Here is a 17529-nt window from a genome sequence, read left to right on the forward strand (position 1 = left end):
AACGTGCAAAGAACACTTTTAAACTTTTGTCTGTAAAGTGGCCTTTGCTTCATTTAGTCTCTGAGGTTTATAATCATGTCTTGCGGTAGATCAGAGGAGGCTTTACCCTGTCACATACTGCCCTCTGCTGGACAAATACATGAACTGAACAAGACAGCTCACTAGATTTAGGTTGTTACACAGTATGTTATTTTCAGCCTACTATCTATAAGAGGTTTCACTTGGCCTACTATTTTTATGCCAAATTACCTTTTAGAAGGCCTATGTCCAAAGTGAAACCCTACTGCTCAACGTAACACATTACATTTAAGTATTGTGGTGTTTGAACTAACCTTGAGGTCATAGTATAATCCTATAATTGATCATTGCTGCATGCCCTAAGTATAGTATTTTCTCAAACTTAATTCTGTTGAATCAAAGAGAAGCTGTGGTCATAATACCACACTGTTTGACAAACTAGCTGAAAACCTTATAGCCACCAATTATTTTCCTTCAACCTCAAATTTGACCTAGAACTCATAGTAGACTAATAGTCAGGGGATATTAGCAGAATATTTTCCAATCTTGGAATAAATTCCTTACCAAAAAAAAATCTTCACCAATGTGTTTGCAAAGGTGTCTAGTAACACATCACAACTTTATTGAAATTCAGTATCCCTAGGAGAATTTTTGACAGCTCCTTAAAGTTGGAGTACCCACCATAACCTTGGTTAAAAATAAAATAAAAATAAAAATCCAAATTTAATTCTGTTTTAAGTAGCATGTGAGGGGTCAAACTAGGGTGTTTTTATGATTCTGAATCCATTGCAATCATTTGTTTTGCACCAAAACCACTCCTTGGGCTAAAAACGGCCATAGCCATGTATACTTTTTGTGTAAAAAGCCCATTGAGATTGGGCCGTTTTTAGCCCAAGGAGTGTTTTCTTTTTAGCCCAAATGATTGCAATGGATTCAGAATCATAAAAACACCCTAGTTTGACACCTCACATGCTACTTAAAACAGAATTAAATTTGGATTTTTTTTTGGGGGGATTTTTTTAAACCAAGGTTATGGTGGATACTCCAACTTTAAGGAGCTGTCAAAAATTCTCCTAGGGATACTGAATTTCAATAAAGTTGTGATGTGTTACTAGACACCTTTGCAAACACATTGGTGAAGATTTTTTTTGGTAAGGAATTTATTCCAATACTTTTTTAATATCCCCTGACTATAACAGGCCTGGTGGCTTAATAGGAAAGATGAGGCTGCACAGTCCTAAGGCTGAAGAAGCAGGATGTAATTAGGTTGATTGAGAACATGTGGCAAGAGCTCAGAAGTCAGAAATACCTTGATCCTTTGTTTTTCCTGTTGTGCCATCATCAGTACACTATCTTTGTTAATCACCGTAGTGATGATTCAGTGATAAAATTGGAATATTTATGCAAATACTTAGCTAAATTAGGCTACTTAGCCTATCTGCATGTAGGTGTAGACCTGTAGCTATATTTAGTAACCTGCTCAAATGTAAACAGCCTACTTAACCGCTTAAAGTAAACCATGTATTAGTAAAAAATAAAAGACCTGAGGTCATCTCTAACACTAAGAGTTATGAATTTATTGATTATTTAATGACACTACGAAGGCCAAAACTAATCTTCTCTTATGAAAAAGTAAATATAGGTGCAGAGATGTTTTTAAACAATAACCTAAATTGCAGTTGTGTCAGTGATGAACCTTGATCATATGGTGGTATTTCTTCCTTGGCCTAGTAGGAATGTGCATGCAAAGTTTCACAGTATTCAGACGCTGTATTCATGATTTGTGGTATTTTGTGCAAAACAGGCCACTCCCCCAAACTTTATAAGCCAATCATAGCCAATCAGAATGGAATATGAAAAATCGGACAGATACGCCTTCATCACATGACCATAGAGATAGTGTGTACTGATTTGTGTGAGGTATGGACAAAATCTGTAAAAATCGGCTTCATGGTGGCGCTACACATACACACACACACACACACACACACACACACACACACACACACACACACACACACACACACACACACACACACACACACACACACACACACACACACACAGAGACACACACACACACACACACACACACACACACACACACACACGGGCGGGCACACACACACACACGGGCGGGCACACACACACACACACACACACACACACACACACACACACACACGGGCACACACACACACACACACACACGGGCGGGCGGGCGTGTGGCGGGGAAAACATAGTCTCTGGCCTTCGAATGTACGGCCTTCGGCCGCCCGGCCTGGCGGAGACATTAATAATAACTTTATTAGACAAGTGTTTCCAAACACAATGAAAAGTAATACACTTTACAACAACACAAAAAGCACTTTAAATAGTTAAATAATAAAAAGAAATATCAAGGAAGGATAAACATTTAACAAACACAAACAATATCAAGGAAGGATAAATAATTAACTTAATTAATTGTCAACTAGTTTTATCAAGGATGCAATACAAAACAAGTTAGTTCATTTTAACTAACTTGTTTTGCTTATAGAAGGTGAAGGACAAAATACAGAAACTCTCTATTATGTAAGAGGTGCATGGTGAAGAAAAATAACCCTAAAAAAGATTCATGTATCCCTGTTATTGGTGTCCTGTTCACTAAGCGTATTGAAAATAAGCATAGTTTATGTGCTTCTATAAATTCAGTTGAGAAAGCAATATAACAAGTGGCCTGCACTGAGCACTTTGAAGTACCGCCTTCATCCCTACAAAAGCTTCTTTCATTTTTACACTTTTGCACAATTCACATTATGTACCAAATACTTCATGGCCCTGGGAGCCAAGCCAAATCAATAATACCTTGTAAGATGGACTATGTAATGGACTATTTGACCAAGACAACAATGTCAGTGTTAAAACGGAGAATCAACTACTTTTGCTTTTGATTATTTAAAAGATTGTGGAGATAGGAGGTCCCGGTGGGACTCTCATGGCATGCTTCCTTTTAGACACTTAGGAAAGTCATAAACAATGGCATTACGAGTGGGCTACAATAAGCACTTGAAAGAGTAACTGTTGCAAGTGTTTATACAGGCACAGATAGGATCGTGTCTAGCTTATTAACTTTGTTGACTCAAGAACATTCTCTCCGTTTCTGTCTCGTTTTCCCCCTTATCTGTCTGTCCCTCTCCCTATTTTACATTGTGCTGCTTAATTTATGCTCCATCGCACGATGGTGTTGCGCGCCGAAGACAGCAGATCTAAAAGCTCACAACACATTGTGTAGCCGTATAAATCTGGCTTACCTTTCTTTCTTCGCTCTGTCTGAACAATGACATCATGGCTTCAGAATATCTCTCCACAGTGGTCTTATGGCCTGAGTGAGAGCTTGTGAAGCAAATGTAGACATAGTAAAATACAATATTATCATATTATTGTATATCTCCTGTGGACTAAATCGTGTTTCAGCCCAGCAGAGTGTTATCAATTCTCTCTGTCATTCTTCAGACAGAGTATAGTAAATCTGCCTTTAGTTTAGACTATCGAGAAGTTAGTGATACTTCAGGAAGACGTGGTCATTCCGTTTTCAGTCGCTTCACAGAGAAGAGTTTGTCTGTCAGACCCATTGCAGTGTAGTCTAATAGGCTAGCCATTGCAGTTATCCACAGAACTCAGTCAGTCTCTCAAAAGACTAGGGCTGATATGAAGGAGAAATAGTGACAGTCTCTCTCCATCCGACCTGCTTTCTCTAATCCACACTTTCCCTGTAACTAAGGGAGGACAGGAGTGTGTGTGTGTGTGTGTGTGTGTGTGTGTGTGCGTGCGTGCGTGCGTGCGTGCGTGCGTGCGTGCGTGCGTGCGTGCGTGCGTGCGTGCGTGCATGCATGCGTGTGTGTGTGGGGGGGGGGGTCAGGTGTCAAAGTGAACTGTTACACATTGGTCACAGAACGGGTTGAGTTGGTCAGCGCGAGCGCCGCCACACTGTGCACTATCGCCAGCGCCGTGCCTGAATACTTATTCACCGAATTTCTGTCGACTTCCCCCCCGCTCGTCCTCCCGCCTTCCCACTCTCCATCCAGCTCCCTCGCTCCTCCTCGCCGCCTCCGCCACACTCGCTTGAAGCTGTCCGTCACAAAGCAGTACACCACGGGATCCAGGCAGCTGTTCAGGCTGCTGAGGGTCACCGTGATGTGATAGGCCAGCACGCTCCCCGCCCCCGGCCTCAGCCCCTCCCCCGTGACCTCGACCCTGAAGTAGACGAGCAACTGGCGGACGTGGAACGGCGTGAAGCAGATCATGAAGACCACCAGCACGGTGGCCAGCAGCCGGACGGCCCGCATCTTCCTGGCCCGGCTCTGCTGCGGCATCAGCCGCTGGCTGGCGGAGAGGAAGCAGGCCACCCGCAGGGTGAAGCCCACCACGGCCAACAGCGGCAGGAGAAACTCCAGGATGGTGAGGGAGAAGAGGGCAGGGATGAGAACGCAGGAGGAGCTGAGGTCCAAGGCCGTGGTCTGCAGGAGCACAGGAGAGGAGAGATGAGAGGCGGTGGAAGAAAAACACAACAGATTCCAGATCATCACAAGTCCTGTTCCTATTATTGTTGTCTGGAAGAGGTGTAGAGAAGACACAAGGGGGGTGAGGAGGGTGGATGGGTGCTGATTTTGGCCTTAACTTTGGCCTCAGTGTGTGTCTGTGTGTATGTGTGTGTGTGTGTGTGCGTGTGCGTGTGCGTGTGCGTGTGCGTGTGTGTGTGTGTGTGTGTGTGTGTAAATGAGCATGTGTGCGGTCTTTGCATTTGCGTGCTGTATGGGCGTGTGCATCTGTTTACCTGGAAGGAATAGGTAACCACCACTGCAAAGAGCCACACGGTGGCACTGACACACTTGGCTGCCCCAGTAGTTCTCCATCGATGAAGAGTACTCGATGCATGGACAACAGCCAGGTATCGATCTACACAAATACTGGAAAGAGAGGATAAAGCTTTAATAAACAAAGGAATGGTTGAATAGTAGGCAATAAACGTGATCACATGATTTGATTTAACTGATTTGATGTCTTTGATTTGACAACATTTTGTTCGGCTTTGGCACATTCACTGGTGTAGTGTTTACCAGTTACAATTACACACAATGTATTGTATATCATCAAGATCATTAAAATGTACAACATGGTTGGAGAGTTGAAGAAACAGTTCTGAGCGAATATCTGCATATAGTTAACAGTGTATGACTTTCCGATTCAATAGAAGCACATAGGGTATATAGTCTATCAGCTGTGATGTCAATCACGTACCAGTTTATGAATAGCTAAAACTATAGAATGCAGTAGATATACAGTAGCTATATTGATGTATGAAGTTTCATGAGCTTGTGTTGTGAATTGAAGATGATTTCATGTATTGAGTAATTGTGGAAAGTGTTACACGCACCCTCTAAAATCGTTGTATGGCTCAGCTTATAAAAAGGAAGGAGTTAGGAGAATGACCCACAGAACTGGTATGAAATCATTTCATACCTGTTCTGTGGTACATCTAATGTATGCACATGTTGACAAAGTAACTGCCTGTCAACAAAGGATATGGAGAGATGAAGGTAGAAGGCCGCTGACCTACCCACCTGGTCAGAAAGAGGATACTGCAGTACATGTTGACAAAGTAGCTGAACGCGTGCACGTAGGAGCAGGCCAGACAGTTCCCTCCACTGTAGTACAGAGCGATACGGGCTGGGAGTGATAGCGCCACCAAGAGGTCAGCTATGGCCAGGTTTATGGTATATACCACAGGGGCTGAAGGCTGGGTTGAACCCCCGCAGAACACGTAAAGAGCAATGCTATTCAGCACGACCCCAACTACCAGCATCAAACAGTTACACACCTGTGGGAGAGGGAGTGAATGGAATTTCAGTTAATGATGAAGTATTCTGTCGAGACAGACTGTAGGCTGAGGCTCACACAAATGTTTTATTCTGCCACACCACAGTGCTGAAAAGCCGCAGAAAATAAAACGGACGTCTCACTTCTCCCCTACTTCCCTTTCACCTTTGAAGTTGCTTAACTAACTCATACTGGAAACAAAATGAGTCAAAGCCAACCTAGCTTGCTGCTTAGCAGAAATGGAAATTCAAAAATACATTTTGAAGATATTCTAAAATATATTCTCATGAATGGAAATGACAGACAGATGACAGCCTAGTGTGACAAACTTTTAAGAGGATGGACTCTCTAGCATTCAAACGTTGTGTAATGAAGAAATATATCTGGAAATGACTATAAAACATTTGATTCTGTGTCAAAAAATATTTGAAAAACGCAAAAAAAGGGTATTTATTAAATATAGAATATAATTAAATATTCAAATATGTTTTGACAGAATCAAATGTTTTATGGTCATGATTCACCAGGAGCCTAGATGGCTTGGTTCCAGGCTTAAAATAATTTATAGAAATATTTTCGGAAATCCCTATGGGGAAAATTGTTGTTCGTGAACGAATCGAGTCGAATGAACGGCTCTTTAAATTAAAACGAACGATGGGATAATATAATAATATATATTGTAATATAATATATATTATAATAATGTTATATATTATATTAAGTATATTAGGTATTATTACATATTAATTAATGTTATATATTATAATTATTAATATAGACAAAATTATATATATATAATTATATTACATATTATTATTATATTATAGTAATATATTAAATAATATAATAATATTATATCGTATATAAATAATATAAATATTTTTTATATATATATATATATATATATATATATATATATATATATATATATATATATATATATATATGAGCCAGTCTTTTGAACGGAAAGGAACGGATCCCCCCTTCAAAGAGCCATAAATCCCATCTCTACCCAAAGAACGTTTCCTCCTGAGAGCCAATTAGAAAGTAGAGACACATTACCCATGATGCAACGCCATGACAGCTAAACACAAAAACATTAATAACAGCTAAACAAAAAAACATTACAATACATTAGGGGGGCTTTTCAAGTTCAACGTTTCCTTTTTATCTAGAAACCGGTTACTTTGTCAATTATGCAAATTGTTTTGGGTTGCACCGTGGCAGTCAGGATTAGTGCTACTGTGACCTATATATACACAGGCCAGACTGGCAATGATTGGATGTGGAAGTGATGGATATATCGGAACCAGTCCTTCAGCCATATGATATCATACAGAGGTGTAAGCTGGGCCTTGGTATAGATGGTTGCGTGACTGAAAATCGTAATCTGATCCCATCTGTTAAATATTTTCACGTTATTATTTCTGCAGGCCACATTTTTCAAATCGGCCTCATCATGGCGCTATAGAGGATATGCGTGTGACATCATCATCAAACCAGGAAGTTATGCAGGAATGCCTACTGAGTGTCAAAAAAATACTTTCTGGCCTTGACAGCCCATGCATCCAAACAGAAAAGTCATATCTGATTGCATTAAACAACATTAAAGGTAGGGTAAGTGATATGTTTTGGTTAAAGCAAAAAGCATTTTGTTAAAAGGTTAAAATACTATATTCTGATAGTAATCATTGCTATAGAGTGTTTTTTCAGTCAGATGTCTCCCTGTCTCTCCAGCTCTTTAATAAACAGAAAATACATTTTTCGGCAGGTGTCAAAATCTCAGCCAATCAGGTGAAAGTACCCATTTTTAAGCTTAATTTATATAGTGTTCCAGTTCCAATTTTGTCTGCTCATTTCTTAGTGTCATCACTTCCAATTTCACTTGTTTAATCTATATCCTGATTGAGTTCTCTGTCCTGGTTGGATAGAATTGGAAATGAAACTGAAACTGAAACGAAAATGCATTTTCTGTTTAATAAAGAGGTGGAGAGACAAGGAGACTCCTAATACTGAACAAACACTCTATAGCAATGAGTACTATCAGAATATAGAGCTATTTAACAATTATTTTAACCAACGCAAATCACTTACCCTACCTTTAAACAATGTTAAACTCATTTTGCATGTTTGTTTGCCACTCGATTTGCCAATCGATGTGCGATGTGTAAACATATATTTGTCTCTGAGATGTAGTGGAGTGGAAGTAAAATTATTGAAAATTGTACCTCAAAATTGTACTTAAGTAGGCTACAGTACTTGAGTAAATTTACTTAGTTACTTTACACCACTGCTAGTGTCCACATTTCCTGTATTCTTGCAGTGTGTTAACATGTGAAGCGTTGCTTGTTGTTGAATGTTTCTGTTATATCTAGCTGCTGCACTGACTGCAAGCTAATCTTCTAATTGGCTCACATGACGTTTCCTCCTGACAGCCAATTAGAGAGTATAGAGACACATTACCCATGATGCAACGCAATGATAGTTAAACACAAAAACATTAGTAACAGCTAAATAAAAAAATATTAAACAATACATTATGGGGGGCTTTTCAAGTTCAAGATCAACGTTTCCTTTTTTATCTAGAAACCGGTTACTTTGTCAATTATGCAAATGATTTGGGTTGCACCGTGGCAGTCAGGATCAGTGCTGCTGTGACCTATATATACACAGGTTGGACTGGCTATGTTTAGATGTGGAAATGATAGAAATATCGAAATCAGTCTTCCTCCCAGTACATTCAGAATGATCCTACCTGACATGACTGGCAGTGAAAGTGACTGAAGGTCAAGTTCTCTGATTCCATCCATACAACATTTTCGTTATTATTTCTGCAGGCTATATTTTTCAAATCGGCCTCATCATGGCATAGGGCCACTTCCCGTGTTGGCCTCGCACAATAAAAACAATATAATAATAACGAAATAACTGTATTGTATTGTTGTTTTTTCTAAATGACTATTGCTCCTACAGATTTTGTCCAAACATCAAGCAAATCGGTACACATCATTCATATGGAGCACAGCACATGTTTCTAGTTGGTAGTGAAACTTTCTGCCCAGAAGAGGAACAAGTAGCCTAAATGTATTGAATTGTTTTAGTGGAGCCTCTATGTTTAGGGAAGAGCAGTGGTGGAAAAAGTACTACATTGTTTTACTTAAGTAAAAGTATTAATACAGCAATCTAGGAATAGTCTGTTACAAGTAAAAGTCCGGAATTCAAAATGTACTTGAGTAAAAGTACGAAAGCATTGGTATCAAAATGTACTTAAAGTACCAAAAGTAAAAAGTACTCATTATGCAGAAGGTCCCATTTCACAACTTTTCAAATGTATAAAATATGTAAAAACCTTTTGAAAATAGCAGATCTACAAGCTCACAATGCGTCACATTGTGAGCTTGATCGTCTATTTTCTAATGGCCGAAATGTATATAAGGCTGAAGTGGTTAATATATGTTTTGTAATAATAATCAAAATCTACAAAGTAACTAGTAACTAAAGTTTTTAAATAATTGTAGTGGAGTAAAAGTATAATATTTGCCTCTGAGATGTAGTGGAGTAGAAGTAAAAGTACAGAAAATTGGAAATACTCCAGTAAAGTAAAAGTACCTCAAAATTGTACTAAGTACAATTTTTGAGTACATTTACTTAGTTACTTTACACCACTGTTAGTGCCCACCTTTCCTGTATTCTTGCAGTGTGTTAACATGTAAAGCTTTGCTTGTTGTTGACTGTTATCTTGTTGTTGTGATATCTAGCTGCTGGACTGACTGCAAGCTAATCATCTAATTGGCTCACATGACGTTTCCTCTTACAGCCAATTAGAGAGTAGAGACACATTACCCATGATGCAACGCCATGACAGCTAAACTCAAAAACATTAATAACAGCTAAACAAAAAAATATTAAACAATACATTAGGGGGGCTTTTCAAGTTCAAGATCAATGTTTGATGTTTCCTTTTTATCTAGAAAGCGGTTACTTTATCAATTATGCAAATTATTTTGGGTTGCACCATGGCAGTCAGGATCAGTGCTACTGTGACCTATATATACACAGGACATAGTGGCCATGATTGGATGTGGAGATGATGATAATGGCGCCAGGATGCAGTCTCCCTGTCAGTTCATGCAGAGGTGTACTAAATCAGGCCCTGACATAACTGGTTGTGAAAATGACTGAAAAGTGAAATCTGATCCCATATCCGCAATACATTTTCACGTTCTACAGGCAACATCTTTCAAATCGGCCTCATCATGGCGCTATAGGGCCACTTCCCGTTTTTGGCCTCGCACAATTAAAATAATATAATAACAATTTATTTTTGGTAGTGTAACTTGCTGCCCAGAAGAGGAACAAGTAGCCTATACATTTATTGAATTGTTTTAGCGGAGCCTCTATGTTTAGGGAAGTGCAATGGTGGAAAAAGTACCCAATTGTTTTACTTAAGTAAAAGTTAATACCAGTGTTGTGTTCTAGTTCTTTTCTGAAGGTATACGCTACGATACGATGCGCGTGGTCCAAGGTATACGCTCTCGCGTTTTCAATGGATGAAATGGTTATTACACTGTATACGCTTCTTCCCAAAATAATCTGGACTGTGTACGGCGTATACAGCATCTGACGGTAGAACACACCACTGGTTAATACTGCTATGTAGGAATAGTCTGTTACAAGCAAAAGTCCAGAATTCAAAATTGACTTGAGTAAAAGTACAAAAGCATTGATATCAAAAAAGTACCAAAAGTAAAAGTACAAGCTACAAGCTAATCATCTAATTGGCTCACATGACGTTTCCTCTTACAGCCAATTAGAGAGTAGAGACACATTACCCATGATGCAACGCCATGACAGCTAAACTCAAAAACATTAATAACAGCTAAACAAAAAAATATTAAACAATACATTATGGGGGCTTTTCAAGTTCAAGATCAACGTTTCATTTTTATCTAGAAACCGGTTACTTTATCAATTATGCAAATTATTTGGGTTGCACCGGTCAGGATCAGTGCTGCTGTAACCTATATATACACAGGTCGGACAAATCATTATTAGATCTGGAAATTATAGAAATATCGGAAGCAGTCTTCCTGCCAGCTCATTCAGATTGATTCAGCCTGACATGGCTGGTTGGGAAGTGACTGAAGGTGAAGGTCAGTGTCTCTGATTCTGTCCACACAACATAATCACATTATTTCTGCAGGCCACATTTTTCAAATCGGCCTTATGATGACGCTATAGAGCCACCGTTTTGGCCAAAACAATATAATAATAAAGAAATAACTGTATTGTATTGTTGTTTTTTCTAAATTACTATTACATTTTTCTAGTTGGTAGTGTAACTTGCTGCTCAGAAGGGGAACAAGTAGCCTAAATGTATTGGATTGTCTATTAAATCTACGAAGTGACTAGTAACTAAAGTTTTCAAATAATTGTAGTGGAGTAACAGTATAATATTTGCCTCTGAGATATAGTGGAGTAGAAGTAAAAGTACTGAACATTGGAAATACTCCAATACTCCTTTAAGTTGATCAACCTGCCGTCCCTATTTTGAGCATGTAAATAAATAATAACATATAAAAAAATAAAAAAATAAAAACAATAAAAAAAACGAACGTAGGGAGCAACAATGATATGAACCCTTCCGTTTCCAACTGGAATGCATCTCACCATGAGGGACACCCAGACAGCGTAGAAGTCTTTGTAGAGCTCGGTGTCTAGGTGAGCTACCTTACGCAGATATGGGCCTCCCCACTGATGGTCCCAGCCACTGCAGTTAGTAGGTTCTGGTGTCTGCTCAGGGATAGAAGTGGAGCTAAGGTTTGTCAGGAGATTCTCCATCGTATACGTAGGATGACCAATGGTTTCTGAATGGGAGAGAGGAGGGGAGGCGAGTTATTGATCCAGTCCACAGCTTTTCCTTAACTGTTCCACGTCTCTCAGCTACCCTATAAATGCTGAGTGAGAACCTCTTAGACCAGTGGTTCTCAACCTTTTCAGGCCGCGACCCCCCAAAATATTTGAACTGGGGACTCCCCACCCTGATAAGCACTTGGAATTGTAGGGGTTGGGGCATTCAATTTAGTTTGACTCGGTTCCACAAATAGCAGAGATCGTTTGCCTATCTATTATCATTTGACAATTTGGCCAACGTTTGAACAGTATTATGTTGATTACTTTTGATGGTCTTTTTTCTTTTCTTCCTTTTTTTTTTAGGTATTAAAAGGGTATTAAAAGTCCTTAAATTGTCATCTGGGGACCCCCCCAAAATAAAAAATCATGTGGGGACCCCCCTGGGGGTCCTGACCCACAGGTTGAGAACCACTGTGTTAGAGTACCTGCAAAGAAATGTGCCCTATTTGGTATACATATAGCTCTGTATGGAAAGCACACTGAATCCCTGTGCATATACTATATGCAGATGTTTGACTGCAATTGACTCAAACATTTAACATTGAATCACGCTGAATAACAGCTTCCGTCAGATAAAGGTGAGGTAATGTTTAGAAATCTCTCAAATCTAAAGTGTGGAGTAAGTCCCAAATACACACACACACACACACACACACACACACACACACACACACACACACACACACACACACACACACACACACACACACACACACACACACACACACACACACACACACACACACACACACACACACACACACACACACACACACACACACACACACACACACACACACACACACAAAGAGGAAGAGTAATGACCCACAAGGATGAAAAATGGTCAACATCAGCACAAGTTAATCCAGAGAGGGAGACTTACAAAGTCTCTCTCTGTCTTATATACACTCTTATAAACACTGTTTTCTTCTACTGTACGCTTCCATTGGACGCGAGAAAATACACACTCAGAAAGGATGTGACATTTTCAACAAACCCGCGCACCGACTGAGTAAGGGGCAAGATACTTTATTCTACATGGTATAGTGTGTGACATGTCAATGTGTGTCTGTATTTAACACACCTTTCACAGTTGACGTAAGACTTGTTGCTGCCTAGACATTTGAATGTGATAAACATGGCACATGCTGTTAATTGTGTAGGATCTAAAACACAAATTTGTTTAAATATGTTCCATGACGGTAGGTTGGGGGGAAAGACAAAGAGAATGAAAGAAACAGAGAGAAGTTGAGCAAGGAGGTGGTAGAACTGCTCAAATATATCTGAATATTAACACTGTTTCTACTCAACACCTGAAAGTGATCATTCAGCTCTCTGTCTGTCAGTTAGTCCAGCATTGTAAGATGTTAGAACCTTTAGCTGCATGCACACAGGCCTGAAGACCAGCCACTCAATGGAGCAACTTAAATCATTAATTATAACTGTATATCCAACATTAGAAGTAACTACGAATAATAACAGACTAATAGTTCAGGTTGTTAGTGTACCAGTTTACACTAACTAATGTCAAAGAAAATGTGGAATAGGCTATTGGCTAGATTTACACAATCTTATTTCAAACTACTACTACTACTACTACTACTACTACTACTACTACTACTACTACTAATATATTATTATTATTATTACTATTATTATTATCATGTATTTTCCTAACTCTTTAAAATGATTTCACCAAAATCAAAGCAGCAAACCTCAAATGTGATTATTCTGCTAAATTTGCAGCTGGTTAAGGGAAACAGACTCATTGGTTATGAGGGAAGTGTCTTCCTCCTTACAAAAACCAGACGGATGAGTTCCTATCTGTTAACATGTCCTGCTGAAGAAGGTCTTAACACTCTTCATCATCACACAGACAGCTGGATATAACATGGCCAGGGTCCTACAGTAGATTCACATCAACATCTTCTTATAGCACTAAGATAAGATCATATAAATCCAAGTTATGCCATTAACATGGATGGATGATCCATAACAGTTGTATACCGACCATAGAGATTTACTGTATGTCATGTTATGTGGCTGATGCATCCTGTTTTTCCATTCGTCATCACGCCATTTTAGATTTAACACTCACAGTATATGATGATGAGATGGATCTGTATCCTAAAAGTCAAAGGAAGGGTGACAGTTCAGATCTTTGGAATAGCTAGGAAAGTTTGGTATGGAAATTGATAAATCAGTAACCTTCACCCCCTCCCTTTGATTTGTCAAGTGAACATCTCAGTAGTCAATTGTCTATGTTATCGCCCAAATGCTGGAGAAAGACGATGCACTTAGATCTATCGTGCACACTACATAAAGGTAAAACACATCTAAATAAATAAGTAAATATGCATTTCAGTCATCTTTTCACCACAGTCTAAGTAAACTGGAAAAAACATCAAACCAGCTTTAAAGTCTGTTTTCTTTCCTTTTCGTTTTCTGAAACCTACCTAGTGAAGAAAATTAGGCAGATTTTCTCAGCAGAACTTGAAATGTTATCGGTCTTCTTCTGTATCCCTTTTGTTTCACTCCCTGCCACTCTCTCTGTTCCCCTCTGTTCCGTAGCCTAGCGTAGTGGTTGTTCAAATGATTGGAGAGGAGTGAGTTGCGTTGAGAACCCATGTAGCCTACTCACAGTAACTGAACAGTTATCTTTCTGGAAGGACAGAAGAGCAGCGGTTTTAAGCCACTACTACAGTCATTACCCTCTGCTTCACTCTTTTTCTTTCTCTGTTTCACTCATATCACACCCAGCCCCTCAGTGACACAACATAGTACATCAGAATTAGCAGAGTAGAGTACACTATAGAGCATAATAGAAAAGGCATAAAGCAACTTTGTTTTTCTTGCTTCTTTTCAAATTAGTTTTTTGCCACTTTTTCACTCCCGCTCCCCTCTTCTCCCCCTTTCCTCTCATCTGCCCCCCAAGAACCCTTCATCCTCTCTCGCCTCCCTCCCTATAACCCCCTCCTGCCCTCTTACCTCCTTTTCCTCTCATCTGCCTCCCAAGAACCCTTCAGCCACTCTCCCTCCCTCCGACCCCCTCCTGCCCTTCTCATTATTTACCACTCTCTTCTTCTCTTTATGTCAACACTGTCAATCTAGGTTCTCCCTGGTTCTGTGAAGTCTCTCTGTCTCTCGTTCGCTCCATTATTTTCTTTCAGACTCGCCTCTCCCGCCTTTTCTGCCTGCTCTCTCTTTCTGAGGCTTGGACACTTGATTTATAATCTGTGCAGACTGTCCAAGGGCCTCGTGTATAAAATATTGATACATGAAGGCAGGAAGGAGATGAACCGAAGAAAAGCAGGCAACCACAAAGAGGCGAGGAAAGCAAAAATTAAAAGAAGGTGAGGAATAATAGGAAGGAAAGGAAGGACAGAAGAAGGGAGTGGGAATAAAGAACTGAATAGAAAGGTTCAGCCACAGAGTCTAATGTAAAGGTTTGCTCAGAGCATAAATGAAACCTTGAAAGAACAGTTTCACTCAAGTGGGTTTTCAATAAAGTCTATTTAAAGTTGTCTCTGGGGTGGTCCCATTATATGGGTCTGAGGAAAGATATCCCACAGCACTTCTGTTTGTATCCATATAAATACTGTCTCATTAGGTGAGAGAGAGAGAGACAGACAGACAGACAGACAGACAGACAGACAGACAGACAAAGAGAGGGAATCACAAAGAGACATGAATAGTCCCCCAGCTTTACATAAACATGTTTTTGTAGAAAGAAACAGAGAGCAAAAGAGATGGAACAGAGAGAGGCCTACACGTGGAGCGAGAAACAAAAAGTAAAACATGGAGATAGAAAATGAGAAAAAGAGAAAGACAGATGTAGGCAGAGAGACACTTCTTTTGCACTTTTCCTAACAGAGAATCTATTCGGAGTGAAGCAGCACCTCATAAAACACTGTGATATAAACAACTTGAAGAATGGGTCCCTCTCATGGAATCTGCATGAGTGAGTGAGTGAGTGAGTGAGTGAGTGAGTGCTCCGCGCGTGCGTGCATGTGTGTGTGCGCGCGCGCGCGCGTGTGCGTGCGTGCGTGCGTGCGTGCGTGTGTGTGTGTGTGTGTGTGTGTGTGTGTGTGTGTGTGTGTGTGTGTGTGTGTGTCAAACAAACTACTGTGCAGCACAGATTTAGCCAAACTAGTTGTGAATTTTCTTAACTAATAATTAATATCATATAATTGCTTACTGTATCTTTGATGTATGTGATATCAGCACATTTAAAGCCACACAAGAGTCTGGCTAATGTTTAATTCAAATCCCCCTTACTTGATCCAAAACATTTGAAACTGATTTTGCCCAGGTTCTATTAGCTCCATTGAGAAAAAGGATGGGATCTTTCACTTTACTTGACACTTTGGGCATTTAGTGAATATTCCACAGAAGTTGAGTGTGCACTCAAATCTCAGCTACAACATAGTTGCAGCTTTTTCAACACTATGATCTCATCTGCATTCTGTTGCCACGCGGCACCAGAGATTCAGATTCGTCAACACTGTCTGCATGTAACTCTATCCATATCCACACAGAGCTCTGAGTGGGTGTGAGCTCAGGACGCATTCCGTCTCCTAGCAACACAAGGAGCTGAGACAGTGTTGCCACGTCCGCTTATTATAAGCGACTTTGGGCTTGTTTTTCTGTGAAGTTGCTTGTAGTTGCAGTTTTTTGGGCTGGTTTCTAAAGTGTAGTTGCTTATTTAGGCTTACTTCCACATTTTTAAATTATTATTTAAACCAGTGGTTCTCAATTATTTTCATGAAAATGTGTTGTGCCCACTGCCCATGGAGCAATTTGTGTTGTTAGAATGTTTCAAAAAATATTCCAAATATTCCAATTTTTTTTGAAAATGTCCGATCTACGAGTAGATCGGCTATTTTCAAACAGGTTCAAAGGGCTCATGTGTTGTTAGTCGCTTCTTTTGGGCTTGTTTTCTTAGACCTGGTTGCTTATTTCTATTGCAAAACCTGGTAATACTGGAGCTGAGAGCCAGCGCAGCCATATCTATGAGCGCAGCTATCATTGCAGAAAGAATAATCACCACCATATTTGTTAATGATCCTCTTCCTCTCTGAGGAAGCGTGTAGGTGATTCCACGATACAACACCGTGCTTTAGAGAAATATATGGTTGCAAACATTTAGATATTTCCCCTCCCTGTAAAAACGGCGTAACAACAGTATAACTAAAGCTGGAACGAGGAGAGTTATTTTGTTTCACACGGAACCTTTGAGGGGCAGATACCAGGGTTGCCATGTCCGCGTATTATCAGCGACTGTGGGCTTATTTTTCTATATATTTTTTTTTCTATAAAGTATTGTAAAAATTGGTAGTTGCGGGTTGCGTTTTGGGGCTGCTTGTTTAGTGTAGTTGCTTATTTTGGGCTTGTTTACTAATGTTGTTTAAAACAGTGTTTCTCAAACATTTTCATATCAAGAGGACACACAAACTATCTGAAAAGATTTTTTGTGCCAGGCCAGGGACCCGCCATATCAACTTTGTGTTAAAAAGATATTAAAAATTTGACATTTCCCAAGATTGTTTTGAAAATAGCAGAACTATAAGCTCACAACGGGTTGCATCGCGACGCGTTGGGAGTTTGTAGATCTGCTATTTTCAAATAGCCGATGCTGCGATGCAAGTGCTCATGTGGTCGCTTCTTTTTGGGGCTTGTTTTCCTAGACCTGGTTGCTTATTTCTCTCGCAGAATCTGGCAACAATGGGGCAGCTACCA

The 17529-nt window shown here is 39.8% G+C and overlaps 1 protein-coding gene across 1 annotated transcript; it reads right to left on the reverse strand.

Moving 5' to 3' along the window:
• Nucleotides 1-3935: 3935 nt before the first annotated feature.
• Nucleotides 3936-11718, reverse strand: LOC311061677 (G-protein coupled receptor 20-like; the record flags this gene model as incomplete). The annotated part of the gene is made up of 4 exons (XM_084080366.1): nt 3936-4517; nt 4835-4967; nt 5622-5878; nt 11548-11718. The coding sequence occupies 4 exons, from the start codon at nt 11716-11718 to the stop codon at nt 3936-3938; spliced, it is 1143 nt and encodes a 380-aa protein (XP_083936492.1).
• Between the last annotated feature and the right edge of the window lie 5811 nt (nt 11719-17529).

This window comes from Gymnoscopelus microlampas (genome assembly GCF_963454915.1).
Source record: "Gymnoscopelus microlampas genome assembly, chromosome: 15".
In the NCBI taxonomy this organism is placed as follows: domain Eukaryota; kingdom Metazoa; phylum Chordata; class Actinopteri; order Myctophiformes; family Myctophidae; genus Gymnoscopelus; species Gymnoscopelus microlampas.